At 32.4% G+C, this 24569-nt stretch overlaps 1 protein-coding gene across 1 annotated transcript; it reads right to left on the bottom strand.

The window, feature by feature from the left end:
- Nucleotides 1-15713: 15713 nt before the first annotated feature.
- LOC112597388 (runt-related transcription factor 3-like) lies at nucleotides 15714-24079 on the bottom strand. The gene is made up of 5 exons (XM_025343425.1): nucleotides 24070-24079; nucleotides 22697-23011; nucleotides 22126-22248; nucleotides 17661-17813; nucleotides 15714-16767 (listed from the first exon to the last, which is right to left on the bottom strand). The coding sequence occupies exons 1-5, from the start codon at nucleotides 24071-24073 to the stop codon at nucleotides 16343-16345; spliced, it is 1020 nt and encodes a 339-aa protein (XP_025199210.1). The 5' UTR covers nucleotides 24074-24079; the 3' UTR covers nucleotides 15714-16342.
- Between the last annotated feature and the right edge of the window lie 490 nt (nucleotides 24080-24569).

Here is a 24569-nt window from a genome sequence, read left to right as displayed (position 1 = left end):
AAAAGAGAAAAAAGAGTTTAAGCGTTCGTTACATTTTTGTTTTTGTTCGCTATTATCGGTAAGGGTATCACAATAATATGATATCCACCCTACGTATAATACGTTTTACCCTCTCGTGTGCACATATAAATCGCAAAACCTACAAGACAGCGCCGCTGCTGTATCATATTCAACACAATATAATATAGAAGTGTATAGAATATTGATAGACTCGCGAAAAGATTCTTTAATGTCTATGTAGAGGTGTATATTTGTATACAACTCACTAATATACTATTGCAGACACTAGTAAAATATACAGTACACGTTTGACGTTGGGCCACCTGTTATTCACATGTCAGCTGTGTTTGTAAAAATTCAAAATGTATGACACAATGAGCCACACACACTACGTGTATTTAACAATATTAGTCCAATAGATCTGACAAAATTTTAAACTATATTAGTTCTACGTTTCATTGTTTGTACAGCGAAGCGAAAATACTTTTTTAGAGTCCTGAGGCCCTAGGCTTAAATCCGGTTCAGATTTATATTGTACGACGACTTTTATCAGGTTCGCCCCTTTTTTCGTTTTTATAATATCCTCGTTTTGAATAACAACCGGTCGAAAACTGTATGATACTTTAATCAAATACACGTGTTATACGTGTTTGTAGTTTTAAATTCAACACACAAATCCACAAGTTCCGCGGTAAATTCCTGCACAACCAATCGAATCAAATCGCGCGCGTGTGCTCGTTATCAGATCGTACTATGTCCGTCGCGGGAAAAGAGCTAATACGAAAATACGTAACATTAAGTCGTAGGCGTAATGCAATGGTTTTCGAATTGATAATAAATCTTGTCGACCCACAGAGGATTAGACGTATATTTAATATAAAACTATATAAACAATACGTACAGTTGATAAAAACATATCATACCCTTCGGAGTCGTCAGAGTGCACTACATCTATACATATATAAGAGCTGATGGTATAATATAATATGCCGTTTTAATAATAACAACAATAATAATGTATTCATAACCGGTGTGCGCGCGATGTGCGTGCAGCAGACGAGATTTCGTCGTCAGCAAATAAAAAAGGGCTTCTTTAATGATTTTTCAATGATCCCTGGTCGCTTGTGGGGACAACAATAATCCCGCATATATGTTAATCCGGCAGAAGCCTATCGCGACGGCGGTAGCCCCTTCGCGGGAAACGAAATTCTACAAACACGATATTATATACCTACGTACTACACATACGAATTAGTTGTTAAATATATATATATATCACGTACGGTTTTTTTTTTATTTTCACGTGATGTACATCCATCTACCCCCGCAGCCTTTTGCGCTCTCGCACCACTCTCCACAATAGTAGATATACCGTCTGCAATGTGCGTGTACAAATAATAAGTCTGATGAAATCATAAGAACACTGTACACACTCAGACTGCTCGTCACACGGGTAAGTCGACTGTCGCGTAACGACATAAATCATTATGTGTAGGTAATAGGTATTATAATATTATAACCGTTTTCATTGCCACCGCTAAAGGACTATTCCGCGATGTTTCTGTGATAATCCCGCAAAGGCCGAAAGCTGTTTGCGCCGCACACACAATATACCATTATCCTGTGCCTGTCACCATAAATTCAAGGAATCGGTCGTATTAAGACGCGAACACGAACGCTGCTACCGCCGCCGGCACTCGGGCCTGAATGATTGGCAGTCCCCTCTGCGGAGTATAAATTATGCATATCACACACGGTTCCATACAATGACGTATGCCACACGGATCGCTAAAGGTTTTATAGAAATGTTTAATTGTCTTCTTTGTGTCCCCGGACGATCTGTGGGAAATCAAATCTAGGAAAATACATTTGTTTACCGTACGCGCAAGGCACTGCTACACTGCGTTTAAAGGGAGCAAACGGACTGCGCGCGCTCGTCGAAAAATCAACGTCACTGACGTCAAATTCGCCCCCCGACAGTTATTATGTGGGGCAATAGTATATTTTGGTCACCGGGATTAGGTCTTTAGTAGTGAAATACGTTCGGTCGTCGAGTATTTTAAATCGATTTAAATATTACATATTTTTATCATAGTTCATGAGTCCTTATAACTTACACCTCACAATTGACGTAAAGTTTTAATTAGTTTTATTTATTTATTTTTTAAATTTTAATATGATTCTAATAACTCTTAATAATTTGTAATAGTATACTAAAAAAATGTACTCATTCGGTCTAGGCTTACTTTTGAAAAATTTTCCTCATGTTGGACTGTTTTTTTTTTTTTTTAAATCAATTGATTAAGTACTAACAAAAAACTGTACCCGGTCTTGAAGTCCGGGCATTCGAAAAAAAAAAAATTATTGGACTAGACTGGGTTGGAGATTGTCAACCCGTGCAGATCTCTAAATTTAGTTTTGTAATTATTTTATTACACAAAACTCAATAATAGAATAATATAGATATGGGACCATTTATAATACTCTTTTAAATAGTGCTCATTATTTATGTATTTAAATGTCAAAACTCGTTAGAAAAAGGGTTATTTTTAACAACTTTAAAAGTGGGTGTATGTAGTATCCTCAAGGGTGACATTTTAAATGGTCCACAAGTAAAACAGAATAATTCAATTTTAAAAATTTTTCGATTATAACGCTGTTTTGTAAAGAATAATATTCTATGTGCTCAGTTTTTACTTCTATCAAAGACATATATTTTTTTTATTTTTCTAAATCAACTTTAAGTATTTAAAAATCCACTACGGTTGATAGAAAACAATACGAAAACTTTATATTTTTTTGTTTTCCTAACGAATGTTGATATTTTGACTATAAAATGTATATTATTTCTAAATAAGTATTAAAAATGTTCTCTGAATTGTATTGAAATTGCCTATATTGTACCCCTTTAGTAGGTGCAAGGCATTAATAACATTATATTTTAAGTATGTTGGAGCCAACGCATTTTTAGTTCAACTCTCGTAAAACAGTAAAGTTTTGAATATTTTTTTATTTTAGCGATAAAGATTTACAAGTGGCATTAAACAATTAAAAATTCCATTTATTATATAAAGCAACAGGTGTTGTTAGTCATGATTTGCGGTATCTACCATAGTACCATATATAAGATGACAAACTACTAAATAGCGTATAGTCCTATAACCAACGATAGTTATTATATTCGAATTTAAAGTATACGTTTTCTTTAAATAAGCAGCATACTGAGTGACTACTTTTTTTTTATTTCTATTGCTGGAAATAGTTTTTTATATCTTATCTTTCATTTCGGTAACTATCTAATTGTGATAATTTCGCAACAAACATGTGGGCCTTGTAGATAAACTGTCAAATGGCCGATAGTGGTGAAGGGATGGTATTGTGGACCATGGTAATGTTCATAGGATAGATAATTAAAATATAATATGTAGAAACGAAGTGGTAATAATTTAAATGTTTGCTTACTGAAAATACGAAAAATACTCGTACATACAATAATAACTGTGATGATTGTATGCGTATTTTAGTACAATTGTATTGTGCATGTTATAAAGAACCAATTGTAAGTAATATTTATGAAATGCATTATTCTCTATGTTAGACCGTTAAAATTTAATTTTTAGGAAAAAAAATACTGCACAAGTTAACATCCTGTTCTTTTGTAATTCTGCTTCAAATTGATTGTAGTCTATAACTTTCGCCAGACACACACCCGCTGTGATGAAAATGTAAAATAATATAATCTTCTGTATTAAATACTTACCACATCGTGTTATATTATTCCAGCGTTCATTGGACAATTGTGAAAATATAATATTCCATCATTCATCAGTGTACAACTTCAGGTCACCTAATAGTATTTCTGTAAAAATAATAATAGTAAAAAGAAATAAATGTTGTCAATTGACGTTTGTACAATCCGAGTTCATTCATAAAAGAAAAATAATGCAAAAAATCAACCATTTTTGCTTGTAATTCGTAGCATGACTTCGGGTCGTTCAGGCGACCGTGCCGTTTTCTGCTGTCGGATTAGGCCATCTTAGCGCAGGTAAAGTCGTAAATCTAGTTGACCGCAATGGTTTCGCATTGTTCTGGAGCGTAGAATTAAATTAGGCGTGAAGCCACCCAAAATCATTGATAAAGAATAGGTATTATATTATAGTGCCCAGATTTCCGATTCGACCGTTATGTTTTTATCATTAAATTGTTAGAACTGATCGGTGCCAAAAAATGTATTATTCGCATTTTTATGTGTGGGTTACAAACAATAAATATCTTAAAGGTCAGGTACCTGCGACCGCTATACAGATGACAGATCAATCGTATGCTGCTGGTTAGTTATTCGTGGTAGTTTATATAGGTACATAATATTGTATAAAATACAATGCGTTGTAATGAACTGTACAAAAATCCTATTACACACATGACTTTAAAAAATAACGTTTTCATGTATTTTCCGTTATTGTTTGATATCCGATCGGCTCCACAGTGTCGACCTACAACGTGTTATTCAATGTATAAACCACAACACGCATATTATTATATCGTGGTTGTGTATGTATAACTTCACGGAGAAAAAATTAGTTATTTTTTACTTGCTTAACGTTTGCTTATTACAAGATTTTAAAGTTATACGTCTTATTACTCTTATTATAGTTCGTTTCTACTATTGCACAATGATTCCTTCGATAAAAATATCCTTAATTTATTCATGTACAAATTTAATTCTAAGCTCTCCAGGAGGGTTCTTTTAAAGTCCCTAGAATACGGGGATGACACTCTATAGTTACGACAGTGAAAAAGAATCGCTCAGAATTGTATCATTATCCGTCATATAATGTAATGTTATTTTGTCGTCAAAAATTGTTTATATATTATACCCATTACAGTAATATATAAAAGTATATATACCATACGTGTCTGACTTTTACGTTTTTGATTGAATTTGAATCGTAAAAATAACCAATTGAGTATCTCTCCTCGATGAAATACTATGGAAATATTATTAATATCGTATAATATTATTTTTCAATGCGACGACGACGACGACGACGACGATAAATGTACGATATAAATTATAATATATAGATGGCTACACCCCGAACACGTACAAATGTTAACGTCGGGTCTGTCATTCCTACATATAACATAATACTATCATGTTAAGTAAAAATCGCCTGAACTGAATTTATTCACAGACGTTGTTATTGTTACAATACTAATAAAATATAATACTGTAATAATAATAACATGTGTACTGAATGAACGCAAGTGCGTAAGGCTGCATCAGATTACGCCGTATTTGGCGTCAACCGGCTTGACGTTCATTTGTCAAAACCGACATTGCACGGGTCACTGTAAACGAAACGATAAAATAACGTATTGATTGCGGGTGGTGGGGGGAGGCGAAAAAAAATAACCAAATGGAATCAAACGACGATTTCGTCTCGGATATTATGTCAAAACATGGATACACGAATAAATCGCTATTTCCCATTGCACCCGTTTGACGCCACGCTAATGGTTATTCGTCCCCAGAACATATCTGTATACATACAAAATAAAGTATCCCGTTTCTGTGTACCGGAATAATGATTAAAAACTATCGAAGTCGGGTGAATTTCAAAACACCGTCCTCGCATTAGTCAGCGAACAGGTAGACTAATAATGGACGCAATTGCAGCGTATTGCGGACGAACAAGATTATCCGAGATTGTATAATAATATAATAAATGTACCCAATAATAATCATAAAAGGTAGGTAATATTCGATTACGCAATGATAGGAGGTCTAGCCTTCTTTCTGACTCGTCTATATGATTTAATATAAAAAAGAAAATAAGTCGAATTACCTAAGTTGAAAGTTGCGTGATTAATGCGTTTTGACTCTGTTCAAAATAAATGAATCGAAAAAAAAAAATTGATTAAAATATTAAACTTTAAATTTTAAAATTGATAGAAAAATGACAAGACTAGAAGTGATCAAGAGTTGCATAGTTTAATAAAATTTTCTTATATTTTATTCTATTTTTTATTGGACGTATAAATTATACTCCTATATATTATTAATTCTTAAATAACAAACAATGAAGTTTAAATAAATAATTAAATTTTATTATAGTTTAACTTTATTTTAATAATTTTGTAGAAAAAAAATCGATATTTATACGTTATATTATATCCATGTTAAAAAAGCAATTTCTGTGTATTCGGGTATATGAGTTGGTACTTTATAAAATAAACTAATTAATCAATTAACGAATAGTATATATTTTTTTACTCGACTTCAATGAAACACCTATAAATTATGCGCCTTGTAGAGATAAATTTATACGAGAAATCAGTAAAATACTGCAATCGATAATCTTATAGATTCGTAGTTATAGTGTTGGTTAAATAAAAAATACTATTATGATAAAAAAAGCCATTATTTTAAGTTCTTAAATTCAAATAGGTACATTCGTTTATCGATAGACAGATATAGTATTCACAATATAAATAATACTTAAATATTATGTTACCTTTATTTCCTAATATTTTGGTTTCATTATTATTATTTAATATGATTATCTACACTTTAACAATATCATATTTTATTTTTTTCTATATATTATATAATTTAATTTCGTGTTTTATTTTCAATTGAGTTTAAGTTGAAACCGTACTCATTATATTTTGTTACTTGCTAAAGAGATTTTGTGACTCATTTATTTATTCAAAATAAAAATAATATAAAATACATTCATAAAATAAATTTTTGTCGGAATGTTGGTTGTGGAATAATAATATATAATTAAGTATGTAATTAACGATAACTTTGAAGGAAAATTTTAAAGATTTCAAACAAATTATAACGCTTTTATTTTTAATTTTAATTTAAATTAAATATATAATATACTATTATAGCATTTAAATTAATTAAGACAAAAATATTTTTGACATTTTATTAGATTATTATTTTGTTATATGTGCTATTTTATCTGAAACTTTACATTATAAGTTATGATAGGAATTAAATTTAAGAGTTATTAATATTGTGCCGATAAAAAATAAAACATAAAACAGTGATAAATACGTGATGCCATAATCAGCGTTACCTTATTTAAATATAAATATAAAATACTCAAATTCAATGAAGTAAAATATTATATGGTTTGTGTAAACATTTATTTTGGTTATTTATATTTAAAATAAATATATTATCCCTTGGGTATTTACCTTCAGTCTACCACTCAAGTCACAATATTATATTGTTATTGATTGCATATTATACGCTTAGCTTATTATATATTCAGCGATCGAATTCAAAATATGTCGTCACTTGCATAGTTATACCAATTTTTATTTTGAAATTTTCCGTAAAAATAGTTGAAACTCTCGTTATCGATATACTTTTTAGTCAAAATTTGACTAAAAAACAGTTTATTATTGTGTACTATTATATTTTTTATTATTTTACTCGTCGTTTTCATTATCAAAATATAAGTAATTTATGTATTATATTGTTTATCAATTACTATCTTAAAAAAGTTTTGTGAGGAATGAAAGGACCACTTTAATGCAGCGGTCTAACTATATTGCAGAAGCTCGCTGACGTTTCTTTCATTTTTTGTAAAGCACTGATTTCCATACGCACCTTCACTTTTACCAGTGCCCCGTTCAAATATATCGCAATGGCTGAATAATAATTGGATTACTGTTAACGGGAAACGACAACACACTACTAAAGGTCAACACCTACCGATGAACGAATCGAAAACCGCCTCGGTACGTATTACCTTTATACGTTGATGAAAATGCCTATACGATGTGGCCGGTAAGATTATGTTAGAGACGTGACCGAGACATGTGTAACTTAACCCAATCTACCTAAACTGGCTGTTCATACCTATGATACAATATAATATTATAAATTCAGTGCCTTCTCTCTTTTATTACAATATTAAATAGGCGGTGAACATGCATAATATTTATGTCATTATATTTTTGTTAGACGTCCGTTTGGCGGTCTCCGTCGCGGCCGCGCCTTTTTTTTCGAAAACACTATGTAATAATTTATACGTAATAATATTGTTATTATTATGAAATATTTATATGCGCATAAGGTAACAATACCTAAACATGCGTAGTGCGACAACGTTGTGTGCGAGTGTAGTTTTCCCTGTTTAGATGTAATATAATATCGTGCACACGTCGAGTAGTCGCCGGATACGAATCTATCGCTTCCAATATCGTATATTATGTATAAAAAAAAAAGGAGAAAAAACCCGTCGACGATCAAGGAATAAAACGCCGTTATGGAAATATTATACTATTATTAATTCGGCGCCACGCTACATAGATTTTTATGTTTTCTTATTAGTTTAAATCTTATAATAATATAATACTACCTAGTACCTACTGTCGACATATTCGACTGTAAACATAGGTTTAAATCATTATCGCGATCATGTAGAATAAGTTATTATACATAATTATTAATTGGACACACTCATCTAACCCATTCATATCTTATCAGCGAATAACCGGCACCATCTTATGACGCGTACCGTGTAAAGAAAACACTTCAATTAATCAACACAGTAGCACCGAATTTCTTAAAATGAATTTGGGCCTAATGAAAATATAATGGACTCAAGCCCTCCCTTCAATCATATTATAATATTATTAATCGGAAAACGAATAACTAATAAGGTTCACGAATATACAAGAAAATATAGAACGTTTCTATTTTGAATCAGTTTTCATAAGCATTGATCTATCTTTGAATTAAAATTTAACGAATCTAATACTATGATTTCTCAAACACTCGATTTCGTCTATGTGATGCAGACTGACTCGATTTGTATTAATTATTTTAAGTGTTTATACATACATTTTGGTGTATGCATTGCTAACTACAGGCTTTTTGCTTTAGGGCTCCGGTCACATTTAAAAAAAAGGATTGGGTCGTAAATTGACTATACTGAATATTTGAATAATGAATGGCTTCTGTAAATATATAAAAGTTCACGTAAAATCATCAACAGTTCATCGTTTGTCCATTTTCATTTCAAGAAGCTCTTGGTAAAGAAAATACCGAATAAATCTTTACATTTTTTTATAAACTTTTTTTTAATCATGAGATAATACAATATCATTAATGTTATTGTGTATCAGTCAAAAAAATAAATAATACTATCATATTGTTTAGATTTTAATATCACGGTATATCATTTTTTTTGTTTAATCAAAGTTTTGTTTCTCGATAACAGAAATTTAATTCAGAACAAAAGAGAAGTAAAATAAAATAAATAATAAATGCTAAGTAAAACGAATTAACAAATAAAATGCTCTACCTGTAGAACTTATTGGTTCTCAACTAAATTTTTTTCGTCATTTTTTTATTTACGTTAAAGTTAGGGTAGGACATAAAACAAATTACAAGACTTGACGTAAAAAAACTTATAATTTTTTTTTTTTTTTTATAGGTACTTAATAATCATTAAAAATTGTTCATATCAAAAGAAGACATTACAATTGTTTTATTGAATAATTTTATATTTTAAGATAAAAATTTGTGTTTCGAGTCAATGTTATTTTATAGGAACTGCATCATGACGCTTTTACATTTTATCGTTTGAACCCAATAAAAAAAAAAAAAAAAAATTGGTAATCCAATAAGATACGCCGTAGCTGGTAGGTAACCATATAAAATACACATAATATATGATAATTAAATTATACAAGTTTACACACGTTTAAATTTTTGTCAATTTTAAAAATTTAAAAATGTATTCACTTTTTTTTTTTTTAAATCAATATCTTGTACACGTAATATTACACGCTTGTTGGCTAATGTAGATATATTGGTGTATATTTTTATATAATAGATGGTGGTTGATTCACTGCGACAAACAAAAAACACACACACATACACACATTCATTGCTCTGTATGTATGTATAATAAATACTTTATAGTCGCATTCGTTTCGTTCAACGGTGGGGTGAAGTTTCAATTATTATTAACAACCGGCCATTTCGTTAGCAGAGGAAAAAAAAACCGCCGCAATGCTATCAAACATACACATATTATAATATATACAAAACGACGCGCTGCAGGGGAACGAGAAACGTCTAAACGATTACTAGTTTTGTAACTGTATTACCTATGTATTAATATGTTAACATTCATAACATCGTCGATTGATCGGTCGGCATGTTCGGTAACGAAAATTGAATCGCGATCGACCTAATATTATTATTTTTTTTGTTTACACTTATAGGTATAACCATCACGAAATGTATATACAACATGTAAACATAGTACACGCCATCCTTGTCGCGATTATTAATACAATTTTTATTGTTTTCTGTAAAGCAAATACACGTTGCGATCGACCTTTGTGACTTGTTGTATATAAAATATATAGAAACAGTATAATATTATACTGCGCATATACGTGGAATGAATCTCCAGTATACATAACATAGGCACATGTTATATATGCAATATAAATCCACAGAGGTAAATTATTATATTTATCAATCAGTAGCGGTTCCGTGATTTAATGATGACTGCACGTCGCTTTTAATATTATAAACGTACATATTATAGTGACTCACTAAGCTGCGCCACCATGGTTATTGCCATCTAAATCTTTAATTGTACTATTTTTTTCAAATTCTAGTTTTTGAAATTTTCGAGTATTTATATCTGCGTAAAGGTCATATTTTTAAAGAAGTACTTGGGTTGTATAGTGGTTTTTAAGTATGGTATGTTGTATATTTCTTTAAAAAATGTTTGTAAGAATTTGGTTTTTTTTATAAATGTTGAATTAAATAAATTAAAATATGAACGGGTACACTTAATTACCGAGTGTAATGAAATGTCTACCTATATGTTTTATATTTTATTTATAACAATAATATTATGTTATATCCTATTGATCGAATGCCGATTGCAGAAATGTACACAATTTTTTGAAAAAATCAATCACTGACTTCTGTTTTAATTTATAATATTTAAAATGCGGTTTTTATTTTTAAAAAGTAAGTTTATGTTATTTAGTACCTGCTCTACAAAGGTATACAATTTAATATAATATATACACTATATTATTTGTTTGAAAATATAGACTTTAAGTTGACTTAAATAATTTGAAAACTATAGAATGTGAATAAATGTAACAGTTAAAAAAAAGGAAGGGTAAGGATGAGCATCATAATAATTGACAATTATTACAGCATTATAATTCTGTATACATTATTATATGCTTATCGTATTTTGATTTGCCGTTTGTAGGTTTTGCGTTAAGTGGCTCTACAAAAATCTAGTGAAATTCACCGAACAAATAAAACAGCGTGTATTTTCCACATTTACGAGCCCTACTCCTCTTCTTCCTCCTACGCCACTTTCTCCTCATCTGACAGTTATAGCCACCGCCGTACGTGATTGTCACCACCGCGTGGTTTACGAGCGATGACGTTTTCCGTGGTCGGTTCCTAAAAGCCGCCTTTTGAGGGCTTTCAACCGATAAACAGTACCGTAGCGGGGCTTTGATTTTGAACACGTTCAACAATCTATTGAAAGCTTTTAATTAATATTATGTGTAGAAGTAATTTTTTTCTTTATTAAAAATAAATTTGCAATAGATATACATTTTTTTAAATGCCGTCATATCCGTATGTGTTGTTTTAATCTTATTAACGTAAAATGTAGCGAATTTGTGATCAACGGAAATTATTTTATGATGTTAGCTTTAATATTAGAGTCGACTTATCTATTATCAAACTTAAATGTAAAAATACTATTTAGGGTGCCTATTACATAACATTTTACTGATATTTTTATTTTAAATTGATTAATGAGAATTTTAAAGTTTTAATATTTTACAAAGCTATAATTCACTTAAAAATTAAAATATCAATAAATAGATAATATTTTTACCTTTAAGTGCGAGTATGATATCTTCTTAACACAATAATTAATTAATATAACAATATAATAAAATTATACATAATAATGAAAAAACACTGATACACATCCAGTGATAAAATACTTCAATCGATTAAATGGTGTGGACGAGATGATGACAACTGCAAGTGCGTTTGATTCTTCATAGTTGAGAGACGTTAAAGTACGTTGACTTTAGATAAAAATAATTTTGATAAATTAAACTCAAAATAACATTGTATATTATTATATTTCAGCAGCTATAACATAAATTGTTTTGTAATGTACATTTCATGTCGGTCTGGTGTCCATGCATGATATTAAAAGTAACTAAAAAACTCGCTCAAAAATTTTGATAATTTATAAATAATTAATTTGTGTGTATTATAGTTTTAAAATTATGAATCTATTACTTTTAATGCATAAAGTAAATAACTCAGGTATTATTAGTTAGAATTTTTATTTTAATACGATTTCGGAAAAATTATTCTCCAATTTACTGTAGAAAAGGAAGGTTATTGTTTGTAAAACAGAAGTTTGTATTTCCACAAGACACTTCTTAAGTATCTAAAAGTGTAAAACTTAAAAAATATATGGTTTTTATGTATATTTAAAAATTCCGAAAATTAGAATTTTAATAATAATTGCATTATTGAAGAAAAAATGTAAGTGAGCTTGTACTGCAGTTGTATGGAGATTTCTCCATGTATGTGTGTGTTTAGATCACAATAAAACGTATTCACATGACAACAATTTCATAAAAAAAACTTTACTGTAACTTCAATACCCGCTTGTTGATAAAAAAATTGACCGTGATGATGTATTATGTTAATTACGACAGTACAAAGACTAAAATGGCGTTCATAACTACAATGCGGTAGTTATAGGACCGTTATTATGATTATTTTGTAATGGTTTTGTGATGTTAAAATTTTAAAAATTATAAAATGTGTAAACTATATGATGAGAGTATATTAAATTATACATAATTATATGATGAAATGATGCACTGATGTGCATTAAATATTTTTTATTTTGTTTATTTACCAAATTTACTTGATAATACCAGTAAATTTCTATTATTAAATGATTATTTTTCTGATAGTTTTGTCTTAATTTTTTAATATAGAATCTACATTATTTTTAAATCTGTATGCTAATTAAATGATTGTAATAATATGAAGTTATTAAATAAATTTGGTTTAATCGAGTTATATTTGCGCAATTTATCGACCATAATATTATATATTATAAACAAAACAGATTTTGTTTTTTTTATTATAAACTCGGGTTGATAAATACTTAACAACAAACACACACACACACACACACACACACACACACACACACACAAATATTGAGTTGTTATGTTAATATATAATGTCAATGTACTTTAACTTTCTATGTCAAAGTTGAGATACAAATCGAGCTTGTTTCTGACTCTGACATAGACGTCAAGGTATACATAGTGTAACATTTGTAATTTTTTTACATCCTATAAATAAATTATGCTTTAAATACGCATACTACAGAATTGACAAACATAAAATATACACACTTCACACTTTTCGGCTCTGTGCAAATTGCTCTTTATTGTTAAAATAACACATGGCAGTCGGCTGTTCGATGTTCAACAAAAAAACCAGCAAACTCAAATATACAGTTATTAACAGTAATTTTCTAATACTGTACAAAGCGAGTTTACTATTTAAAAGCTGTAGAGCCGTAAATCTAACGTAGGTATCTGCTTATTGGTAAAAAACTATTCCAAAAGTGCTCAAACCCGCAGTCGTGGTTAACTTATCCACAAGGAATTTAAATCCTCAAATTCTCATATCGTAATTAAGTCTCTCGACTGCCGACCGCGTTGCGATAGCAGTTTCGTGCGCATTTTTTGTCCATAAAATATCTTTTGGTGAGACGGACATGATATAAAATGCGCGTTTGTTCGATGTATATTATAGTTACGGACGTTGAATAAAACACATAATATAATCGTTGACGTGCGTGTATTATTATATATAGAAACGGAAAACCAATTCGCGTCCTTTTCCCTTCGATATCTCCCACCCCAGGACCGTGTCCTCTAAATAGGTATACGCTATAGTCGTTCAGCGAACATCCGGAGAAGCAAACGATTTCACTCTCGACGCCAAAACTACGACGGAACTACCGCCGCCGCCGCTGCCCATTAATCACGGGGCGTGCCCATTGTTCGCGCGTTTTATCTGTCGCCGGCCCGTCGAAGTCTTCTGAAAATTCTCTGTTATATAATATATTAATATATATATTATATATATATATATAATAAAAACGCGCGTTCTGTGCAGTATTCTTATACACTGCAGTGGGAATTACAAAACGGATACAATATATTATAATAAGCAAGCGCATACTCGTATATAAATAATAATATAATAGTATAATATGAATATGTATTAATCGCGCACATACACGTAGTATCATCGAGCCGCGTTCTTCTCGCTCAAGCACAGGGCTGTTAGAATTTTCGTAGACCAGGGAAAAAATAACTGCAAAGCCTAACATACAATTCTATATCTTTGTAAGTCTATAAATGTCTTTTTCACATTTTTTCATTATTGTTTCTGTATCCATAGATTTAGAAGAATTGTCCATCTTTCAGAAATGGTAGTTTAATCTGTAAATTACACTAAAAACGTCATAGCAGCTGGTAGAACGATGCTATATCTCTAGATTCATAAAGCCCAAATTATTAAGACTATGATTAGTCCGCGGGGTAATAAAAGCTCTTGAGTTTTCTGAAAATATTACTGAACCTTGCTTGTACCACATGATAAAATCATTAGTCGTGGCGGTTATTTACTTATTACACACAAACGCATATTATAATTATATTACTATACTTTATTTCTTAGCAATTCTCCAGTTATTTCATTACGAAACTCAACATTTAAAATGTTATGAATACATCTAACTTTCGAAATAGATTTTATAATTTTTTTTTCTTGGTACGCGAGACTCCGAAACAAACTAAAAAATCGAGGCACAGGGCCCTGCCGATTTCTCCATAAGGACTTCTCTGCACACGCAAGTTACAATGCAGTTGCCGTCTACGCGCTGTGAAAAAAATATGCAGTGAACGATCTGCGTCCGCGTCCGTGGTTGTGCGTATATACGATTTATTAATACACGGCGCGATTGCTACTGAACGTCAGCTCCCTCGGTTTCGACATAGAACCAGTGCGCGCGCGAGCTATACTCTCCGAAATAATAATAATAACGATGATAATAATAATAATAATACAAGGGACCTATACTTCAGATTTATTTATCATGAATCAGCAGCGGCGGTCCCTCTGCTGCACACATCACTGTGTAATGTGTATATATAATAATATATATATATATATACGTACACCATTGTGTCTGCACGGGTGCTCGCGAGCGTGTGTGTACGCGTATACATTATATGACTCACGACGGCCGTATTATACTGCGACGGCGGTAGTGGTGGTGGTTCCGACGACGACAACCCTCGGAGGGGGTTCGCTGAAATCCCTATTTTCTGCGCTTTGTAGGGTGATGGTGGACGAAGCCCACACGCGCACCACACCGCATCGGAGACCTCGACTACATCACCGCGGCAAGTCACTCACTAGCCGCGCAGCGACCCCGCGACAAAGTCCGCGGGGACGAAGCGACGGTATAATAGTGTTATTATACGGGAGGATAGAATAATAAGTGAAAAAAAAACGAAACGTCTGTTTTCAAATTTAATATCATAATATACAATGTACGTATATATTATGTAATATATATTTTATATGCATTTTTACGTTTAACAAATTCACACGCTAGTATAACAGACTATACATATATATATATCACAAAAACGGACCACGATTTCATAAACGACGTACTCGCACGTCAAAAAACGTCGTATAAAAAACGTTTTTGTCATTGGTTTATTATTTTATTTTTTTTACCCGGAAGGGGACATATAGAATATGCTTTGGTTTTACTTTGGCAACTCCTACAATAATATGACGTATGTATATATACTATATAGATTACAATAAAAAAAGGCCCCGGGTACTGATAAAAAATCACTTTTAGACGTAAATAATAATACAATAATAATAATAATAATAATAATAATAATAATAGTAGTAGTATATAAACCTAAACGCTAATATCACAATAACATTGAATCATATAACCTAAATGCTCGATTGATTGTCTATACATATTCACGTACAATAATATTTCATAATATACATCGCCGAGAAACATAAATTCAGTAAAAAACAAACACGAGAACCGAAAATCGATTCTTCACACATTTATCGCGTTACAAATATCACACGATAATTAATATGTATATTATAATATTATTATCTGCGGCGATATTATTATTTACACAGACGCTATTCATCGGTGGCGCCGTAAGGTCTCCAGATTTTCTCCTGGCGGGGTTTGAGCTGCACGTCCGGGCTGGACGACCGGACGACGCCCACGCTGACGATGTCGATGTCCGGGCTGGGGGCGGACTCGCGCTTAGGCCGCTTACACGACTCCGACCCGAGTCGATCGTCCGGAGGACAGGTCGTGGTCGCCGTCGCGGTCGCCGTGGTGGCCACCGCGCGAGTCGATTCGGCGGCGTGTCGGTGTCGCTTCGACGGGACGATGATACCGCCGCCGCAATCGTCCTGCGCCGCCGGTCCTGCCGTTGTCGGATCTTCCTCGGTGTGCGGTGGCGTAGGCGGCAGACCGGGCAGACCGTTGTAGCCGGCGAAGTTAAACGCCGACTGGGGCGGCAAGTCGCAATACATCTGCGAAGCTTCCATGGCGTCTGCGGATAATAGAAAAATAGGACGGAAATTAGAACCGTTTTGTGCGTTCATGTAATTTTATTGTATACGTTATCATAAATCATTTAATGATTGATTGTTTTCCATATAGATTCATTGCGCTCGTGTATATTATACAAAATAAAGGGTAGCTCGAGGTGTTTGAGTAACGAGTTGTTAGATATTTAATGTTATAGAATTTGATCATTTTAAAGCGTAAATATAAGACACAAGTTAAGCCAAGATAAAAAGTAAGACATTAGGTATCATATAGAAGTTGTTGAATATTTGCGTAAACAGTTCCGCTGTTGACACTTATAGAAAAATTGTAATCAATAAATCGTGTGAAATAAAAATTTACCTAATACTAGAATTTAAATATTAAAACAACAAATTTATCCACTAAAATAATGCTATATTATTGTTTTTCTCAACGAAAGAAAAAATGATTTACTGAGATTGAAAAAAGGCATCAGATATCGGTACTGGTTTTGTATGGGGTACTCTGACAAAATAAAAATATGATTTCCGGTCAGGTTCCGGTCCCAAAACAAGTATTTTTAATTTTTGTTCCAAATGCCTTATCCAATAATATTGTTATGTACAGTGTACATATGCGATTTGTCAAACGGGATTAGATTTTTTTTCTCGTTCTTCTTTTACGTTACTCGAAATCGCCTATTCAAATGGAAAATTCGATTTGCTCTCATTCGTTTGAACTGTGTCGCGGACGGCTAGGGGTGACGAAAAATAAAAAAATAAAACCCCTTTTTCTGTTCTGTGTTACACTGCAATACGTGTATACGTATATGCACAAAACACGTCGCGCGCGTAACAGTAACAATAATAATAATAATAATAATATATATGTATATAAATTTTCGTAAACACTTACTGTGAAGTTGGAAGTAATTGGCCGCTATGTACTGGTAGTTGAGCGACCCCGGCATCGCTGCGCCCTCCAACAGTCGTTTGTACTCCATGATCATGCCGTAAGGCGGCAAGGGACCGTGCATTGGAAACATGCCACCGTAACCGTGGATCACGTCTGAAACACGTCGAAAAATGTTTAATGACATTGACATTCAATTGTTTATCATTATTATGAATGGCATTACGTTTGTCGGTTATCGATAAACATTAATGCTCAGACCAAACGATAATACTATAGGTATTAATTCGGTCGTATTACTATATAAACTGTGAAAAAATAATTTAATTTTAATAGTATCAAATTGGAGTGGCTTTTAGCTAAATAAATCGCTGTTTCTAAAGGGAACTCGTGTGCAGTTAGAGTTAAATTTGTTATGCTAATCAGCCATACATGTTAATTATTATTATTTTTTTTTTTATTGATAAAAATCGGGAGTGAAATACATTTTTTTGACGTGTAGCGTGTAGTATCGATTTTAATTGTGCTTTAAATTATTAACGGATGCCACTGTGAACTCGGTCTCTCTCGTTTTTCACTCTCTCACTCGTTTACTCATTCACTCACTCACTCACTCACTCACTCACTCCGACCGGATTTTAATGGCCGATGCTGTGGCATAAGGCATGATGCATGCGTTGTGAATAGGGTGGTCGACGTGGATGGGGCTCGGGTTAAGCCCCGAGAGCTTATCGTAAAATCCCTCTGCTCCCCGAAATCTATTGTAATTTTTACCCCTTTTGTGGGACATAAGAGGGTCAGTTTTATGGCCAAATGTTTACTACTCGGGTAAACCTCACCCCTCAACCCCTCGGTCAACCATCCCTCTGGCGGTGTTCGACACTACCACCACCACACCACTGCTACCGCCACCGCCACCGCCGTGCACGTCATCCTTCCACTTCACCGCCTGCCTTTCTGCCAACGGGTTACAATACCCAACTAAACCGGGAGCTATTGTGTGTGCGAGTCTGCGTTAAAGGGACGTTTTTTAGTGAACTCTATTGTATACACAGTAAAGCGACAGGATACTTTCCTAACCCACCTCCACTAGTTTCCGTATAACAGTTTGTTACCTTTTGTTATTATATCACGTCAATAAAAATAAAAATCTCGACGAATGATTTACGGATATATTTGTCGTGAGGTTTTATCGGATAATTACCAAAAAGCAAAATGACAAGCGAACTATCAAAATTATGTTCGAATTAATTAATTAAATATATTTCTACAAAATTATATGGGCTTACACATTTATTAGTGACTTACACGTAAAATATTGACAAATGGTTACGAGTTATGTTTAACATTTGTCGATAAATTATTTAAACGATTATTAATAAAATTATGTTTAAAACATAAACATATGGTAAGTTTTAAATATGTATGGTTAATACTAAAATATAATTTTAAATCAACATGTAGAATGTACTTCTATGAGATTATTTTTCCATTTTTATGGTTTTAAATAATTTCTATTGATAAAAAAAAAAAGTAATGTAGTTGCTTAATAATATAACTTTAACATTATTATTCTCGTATACAATATATTTATAAAAATGAACAGATATTTTAATCCCAATTAAATTTTAAAACTTGTCATATGAACATAAAGTTGTGTGTATGAAATCGATAACATCCTTTGTATAATATATTATTCACGAGAAACCCTTGGGACAGTTGGAGTGATTTCGGGTAAAAGCGCGAAAATAATTAAAAAGGGGCTGCTTTTCATATTACGTGACTGGAGAGGAGAGAGTAGATTTCATATGGTCAATTTCAAACGCGTAAATATCTATACATATAATATTGTATATGATCTGAAAAAAAAGAGAGAAAACAAGCGATTGATACAAATAACGGTCATTGTTGTGGACGAAGTGGGTAATGCACGAACGGATTCATTAAGCATTCCCGAGACTACTTAATCAATTCGAAGGGAACGTTTGCTCTGAAAAAAAATCCGAAACTATCCATGTACAGTTATGTCCGTTTGTGTTAATTGCGTTAATACGCAAAAAAAAAACTGAGTGGGTTCAGAACAGAGGAAAAAAACGCAAGGGCTTTCCCAATCAACTTCACGTCACGTGAGTGTGTGTGTCTTCCATTATCTACACCGTCCGTTTACATATATATACACATATATACATCATATATAATATATACATATTTGTTTTATGTATAAACTATATACATATAACCTTTCCAACGAAAGACCAGCGGATGATTAATGCACTACCACGACGACTACCAGATAATCCTACATATGAACAAAAACCCTTTTAGGCATTTTGTATTTTTTTTTTTGTATGTGCTCACTGTGACGTCTTTCCGTACCTTCGTTAACGTTGTTGCAACCCAATGAGTTTGACACACTATACCTTTTTTTTTTTTACGTTAGAGTGAGTGTGGGTATATAACATGTACGTGTATATAGCATATGTTAATGTATTTTCCACTTCGGAAATGGAATTTGCGCATTTGGAAATTTTTCTATACCATCCTACTTTTCCTACCCTTACACGTTAATACATGAGAATAACTACCCTCGGACAGCGACTGTAATATCCGCCCAAGAGCATGTACGAGAAAACGGTCGCAGACCATTAAATCCCCGCTTATCAGCGTTTTCCGACCGGAACTCAAGTCGGTAGCAATCGCGGAGTTTTTATACATTCTAGGGACTTGATAATACTCATATATATGATATAGACGGTATAAATAGGAAACATTCTACGTTTTTTAGATTTTGATTTAATTAGTAACAACTATAACTGTCTATAACTAATAAACTAATAAATAAAGTACGATAAGAACACGAAAAGACGCCTAATTACCTACTTACATATGAATATTATGTATGTTTAATAAAAAAATGTATTAATAGAATAATTAACATAACACGATATAATACTTTCAACATAATATACCCACTAATGTTTCAGTATATCTTATAATTTATTACTGATAAATATAATTTATGAAATGCATCAAACTTGTAAAAGAATACACGGAAAAAACATTACAATAATAATTACTAATGCGTACCTACTATGTACCTATCGTGTGCAGTTCTGTTAAAATACTTATATATACCTGTTTTATTCAAATAACGCAAAGATATAGAAATTAAGGTTCTTCATAGTGATTTTAGATATTCTTTTACAGTAAAAAAACTAAATTTTGAAAAAAAATATTTTATTTGGCGCAACTTTTAATTAAACGGCTGATTTAGTATAATTTAAAGAGTTAACATCAAAATATTAAGTAAATGTTAAATATATATAATGCGTGTCTAGTATATTAATTGGTTAATTAAAATTGTAAAATTTATCCTTGGCTTAAATAGGTTTTAGTATAATACATTTATACTTTTAATAATACGCGTACTACATAATATTATTGTAATTTTGCTGCGTTAATCAACAATTTTAAAAAGAAAATTACTACACAAGATATTGCGTATTTATTATTGTGTTATAGTATACAGTTCTAAATGTATCAAAATTTAATTCAAAACGCATATCACAACAGTTATACGGCAAATGGGCAGTAATCTAATTAGTCAGCGTAATAGATGCTGATCGAGGTAAATGTGTATAGAGGAGTCGCATATACGTACACTAAAAGAATTAAATAGAATGCCGATTTTGGTTTTTATAATGTTTTGCCATCCTAAAATGGTTATAACCATTATATATTATAATGCGGGTGAAAAATGCAAATAGTTGTTAAAAAATACCATTTTATATTGGCTTTATTTACGAATTTTATTATGTATAGTATAGGTTACCAGCGGAGAGTTCAAATAACGTGCTGCTCGTTTTCTCGGTTTTCGTGATAACATTGTGTATAATATTTATACGTTGCTAAATGACACTAAATATTTTATATATGAAAATAGAACGCGTATTGAAACAGTAAACAAAAATGAAAATCTTTTCCCCCCACGTTTCGTGTCAAAGATCAATGGTGCTTCATTGAAATAACCCGAAGTTGGGAAAATAATATATGTTTTTAACGAGTTCGGGCCGCGTGTCGAAAGCAAAAGGGTCTTTAACCCTCTACCGTTTGTCATAATGACTACGAAGTGCGAGGGGAACGGAGAAACCATTGTCAACTGTACGTATGTATATTGTATATGTATATAGTTTTAATCTAAAATTACGAGAGTAAAAAGTATTATCGTGAAAGTATTGTTTTTTTTTCATTTCAAATTTGCACCGATTTAAAGAAACGGGGAAAATTATATTTATTTTTATTTTTATGGAGTATAATAACTATTGTACGAGTATTATACGCATTATGAGTGTTAAAAAAATAAACGAGTACGAAAAATTTAGTTCAATATTAATATATATATATATATATACATTTTTATATTATACGTCTAAGTCAAATAATAATTTGTGTCATATAAAACATTTACCTCTATGGTTCGATCGAGGGAGCCTTGGTCCGTCGACAGTGATTTTGATGGCCTTAACGTAGTTGGCTACTAACACTGCTTGGTCCTTGCATTGAACTGTGATGGTGAGCGTTAACAGCTTACCTATAACATACGTAACAATAAACTATACATAAAATGTTAATCGCTTAAGTATAATATATTTTTATTTTTATTTAAATAATTGGAAGTGAAACAACATAGCAAAAATACAAGATCACGAATCAAATTTTACGACCATAAGATTAGATAATAATAATAATAATAAAAAATTGTAAGTGTTAAAAATTTACTAATAAATTCTATAAAATATCAATTGTATGATAATATTTAAATTACGTATGTGTAGAATATTTTGAAATATTAAACAGTGAACTTTACAATTTAGTGATGTACTTAAAAGTTTTTATTTTCGAAATTCTTGATGTATAACGTAAAACGATGAGTATATAGGATACGCCGATACATCGCACGAATGTACACAATCGTATGCTTTAATAAGGATATTAGAATTATCAGGATGATGGTTGTTAAATAATTGTTATAGACGAACCTCTTCCACTGCGACCGACGAATCGGAGGTCGTTGAAGACGGCGATGCCAGTGGCGGACAAGGCTCGGTAGTTCCGCATGTCGGCCGACGGATTTTCGTCGTTTCCAGCCTGCACGACGACGACCGCGCCGTCGGGAACCTCATCCAGCACGACCACCTTGAACGGTATCGGCAACGATTTGTTGGATCGCCAGTGGCCGGGCAACACCGAGCAGAACACGGACGGGCTGCCTGTAGCCACCATCTCCTTACCGTGGATAGCTCGCACATCCTCGAGAATGCACGCCACGTATTTCTGATACACTGCATCGATGTCCTGCGCAAACGTGACCAAAACATTAGTGTTAATATTAAATTATAACACCTATTGTAATCGTTTAGATAATATTTCGAAATTCTCTACCAGCAATTTATCCATACCATATCAGTATTAAAATATAGTACCTACTATAGTAAATACTATACATTATGTTATACGTAAACCCATGAAAATATTATAGAGTTTACGCATATACATACTGATAAACTTAATAATAGGTACTTGTATACACAATATCTTACATTAACACATTATAATCTATATTTTGAACATTGCCGGATCGATTGATAATGTACCACCGAACATGCATAATTAGTAAATTTATTGCATATATACGACCTCATTATAAAAAACAAGTGTCATATAACTCATCGATAACCTTTTTAATTAAATAACTTTTTTATCGTTTCAAATTGATCATACATAAATAAACGTAGTTATAAATGATTGGTGCGTTATATCCACACATATAGACTGCATTAAAAATTATTGTTTAGTTTAAAATTAGCTATCAACAAGTTTTTACTGTTTGTTTTTATTTTCAATCCCTTTTTAATTAATTTTACTGCGTCCCAAAATGATTACTTCGAAAACATTTCGTACACAAACATATGTATTAAAACATTTTTAATTCAAAGAATAACGAAACTGAAATTATTGTTATTTAGATTATTTGGTTTATTTACTTGAGCACATGATTATATGCTATGGAGTCTTAAAAATATTAGAAAAGTGTCTTTCGTAGAAAATGCTTTAATAAAAATAATTAAATTTAATCAAGAAATGATCGTTTAATAATATAATCTAAAATTAAAGAAGACCACCGATGAGCTGGTATTGTGTTTTCATAAGACAAAAAATTATAAACTCAACAAACGTCACTCGAGTCTCCGCGCACATTACACCTTCTGCGAAATAGATCACGTTTAAAACTTTTTCAAAGTTTGGTTAAAAAAAAAAAAAACAGAAAAAGTTACAATGTAAAACTATAATTCATGATCACTGAGCAGGATATACATTTCACTTATTACATATTATTATATTATTATACTTGCCATGTTGTCTGCAGCAGTCGCGATGATGGTATTTGGTTGGCGGTTAACGAGATCTGCACCGCTAGCGGTGACCAGCAGGAAGACGCACGTAGAGCCGCGGCGGACTCGTCACCGGAGTGGTCGGAATAGAGTGACGAAAAATTATAAAACGAAAAAAAAATTTATAAAAATAACCGATAAAAAAAAAAAAAAAATCCGAAAAGGCGATCGGGATCGAGCTTAGCAGGCGTGATAGGCTACGGTGGCGGCGGCGGTGCGGCCGACGGTAGCCGAACCGGCGCGACTGTACAACGCACACTACGTGCAGTGCTCGACGCGTCAGAGGGTCGTCGGGCGGTGGCGGACCGGAGGGTGAGTGGCGGCGGCGGTCGCGCGTGAGAAGTGGAGGAAAAAGGTGGTGAACCAAAACGCGACAAACCGCGTCACCGATCTCGGCACAACTGAAATATTCCGCACGCGGACGACGGACCGTGTTGTCGTCCCACCGCGCCGCCGCCGA

This window comes from Melanaphis sacchari, unplaced genomic scaffold (assembly GCF_002803265.2).
Source record: "Melanaphis sacchari strain LSU unplaced genomic scaffold, SCAv2.0 Contig40_pilon_pilon, whole genome shotgun sequence".
NCBI lineage: Eukaryota > Metazoa > Arthropoda > Insecta > Hemiptera > Aphididae > Melanaphis > Melanaphis sacchari.
Note: the sequence above shows the minus strand (reverse complement) of the source record. Positions and strands in the feature narration are given on the sequence as shown.

Bases quoted from the DNA above. Each gene is read 5' to 3' on its own strand.
- LOC112597388 (XM_025343425.1), bottom strand. The intron at 22,249-22,696 runs GTTCGTCTATAA...CGTATGTTATAG, and splicing joins CGTCGGTCGCAGTGGAAGAG to GTAAGCTGTTAACGCTCACC. The intron at 17,814-22,125 runs GTAAATGTTTTA...GACGTGTTTCAG, and splicing joins CCCTCGATCGAACCATAGAG to ACGTGATCCACGGTTACGGT.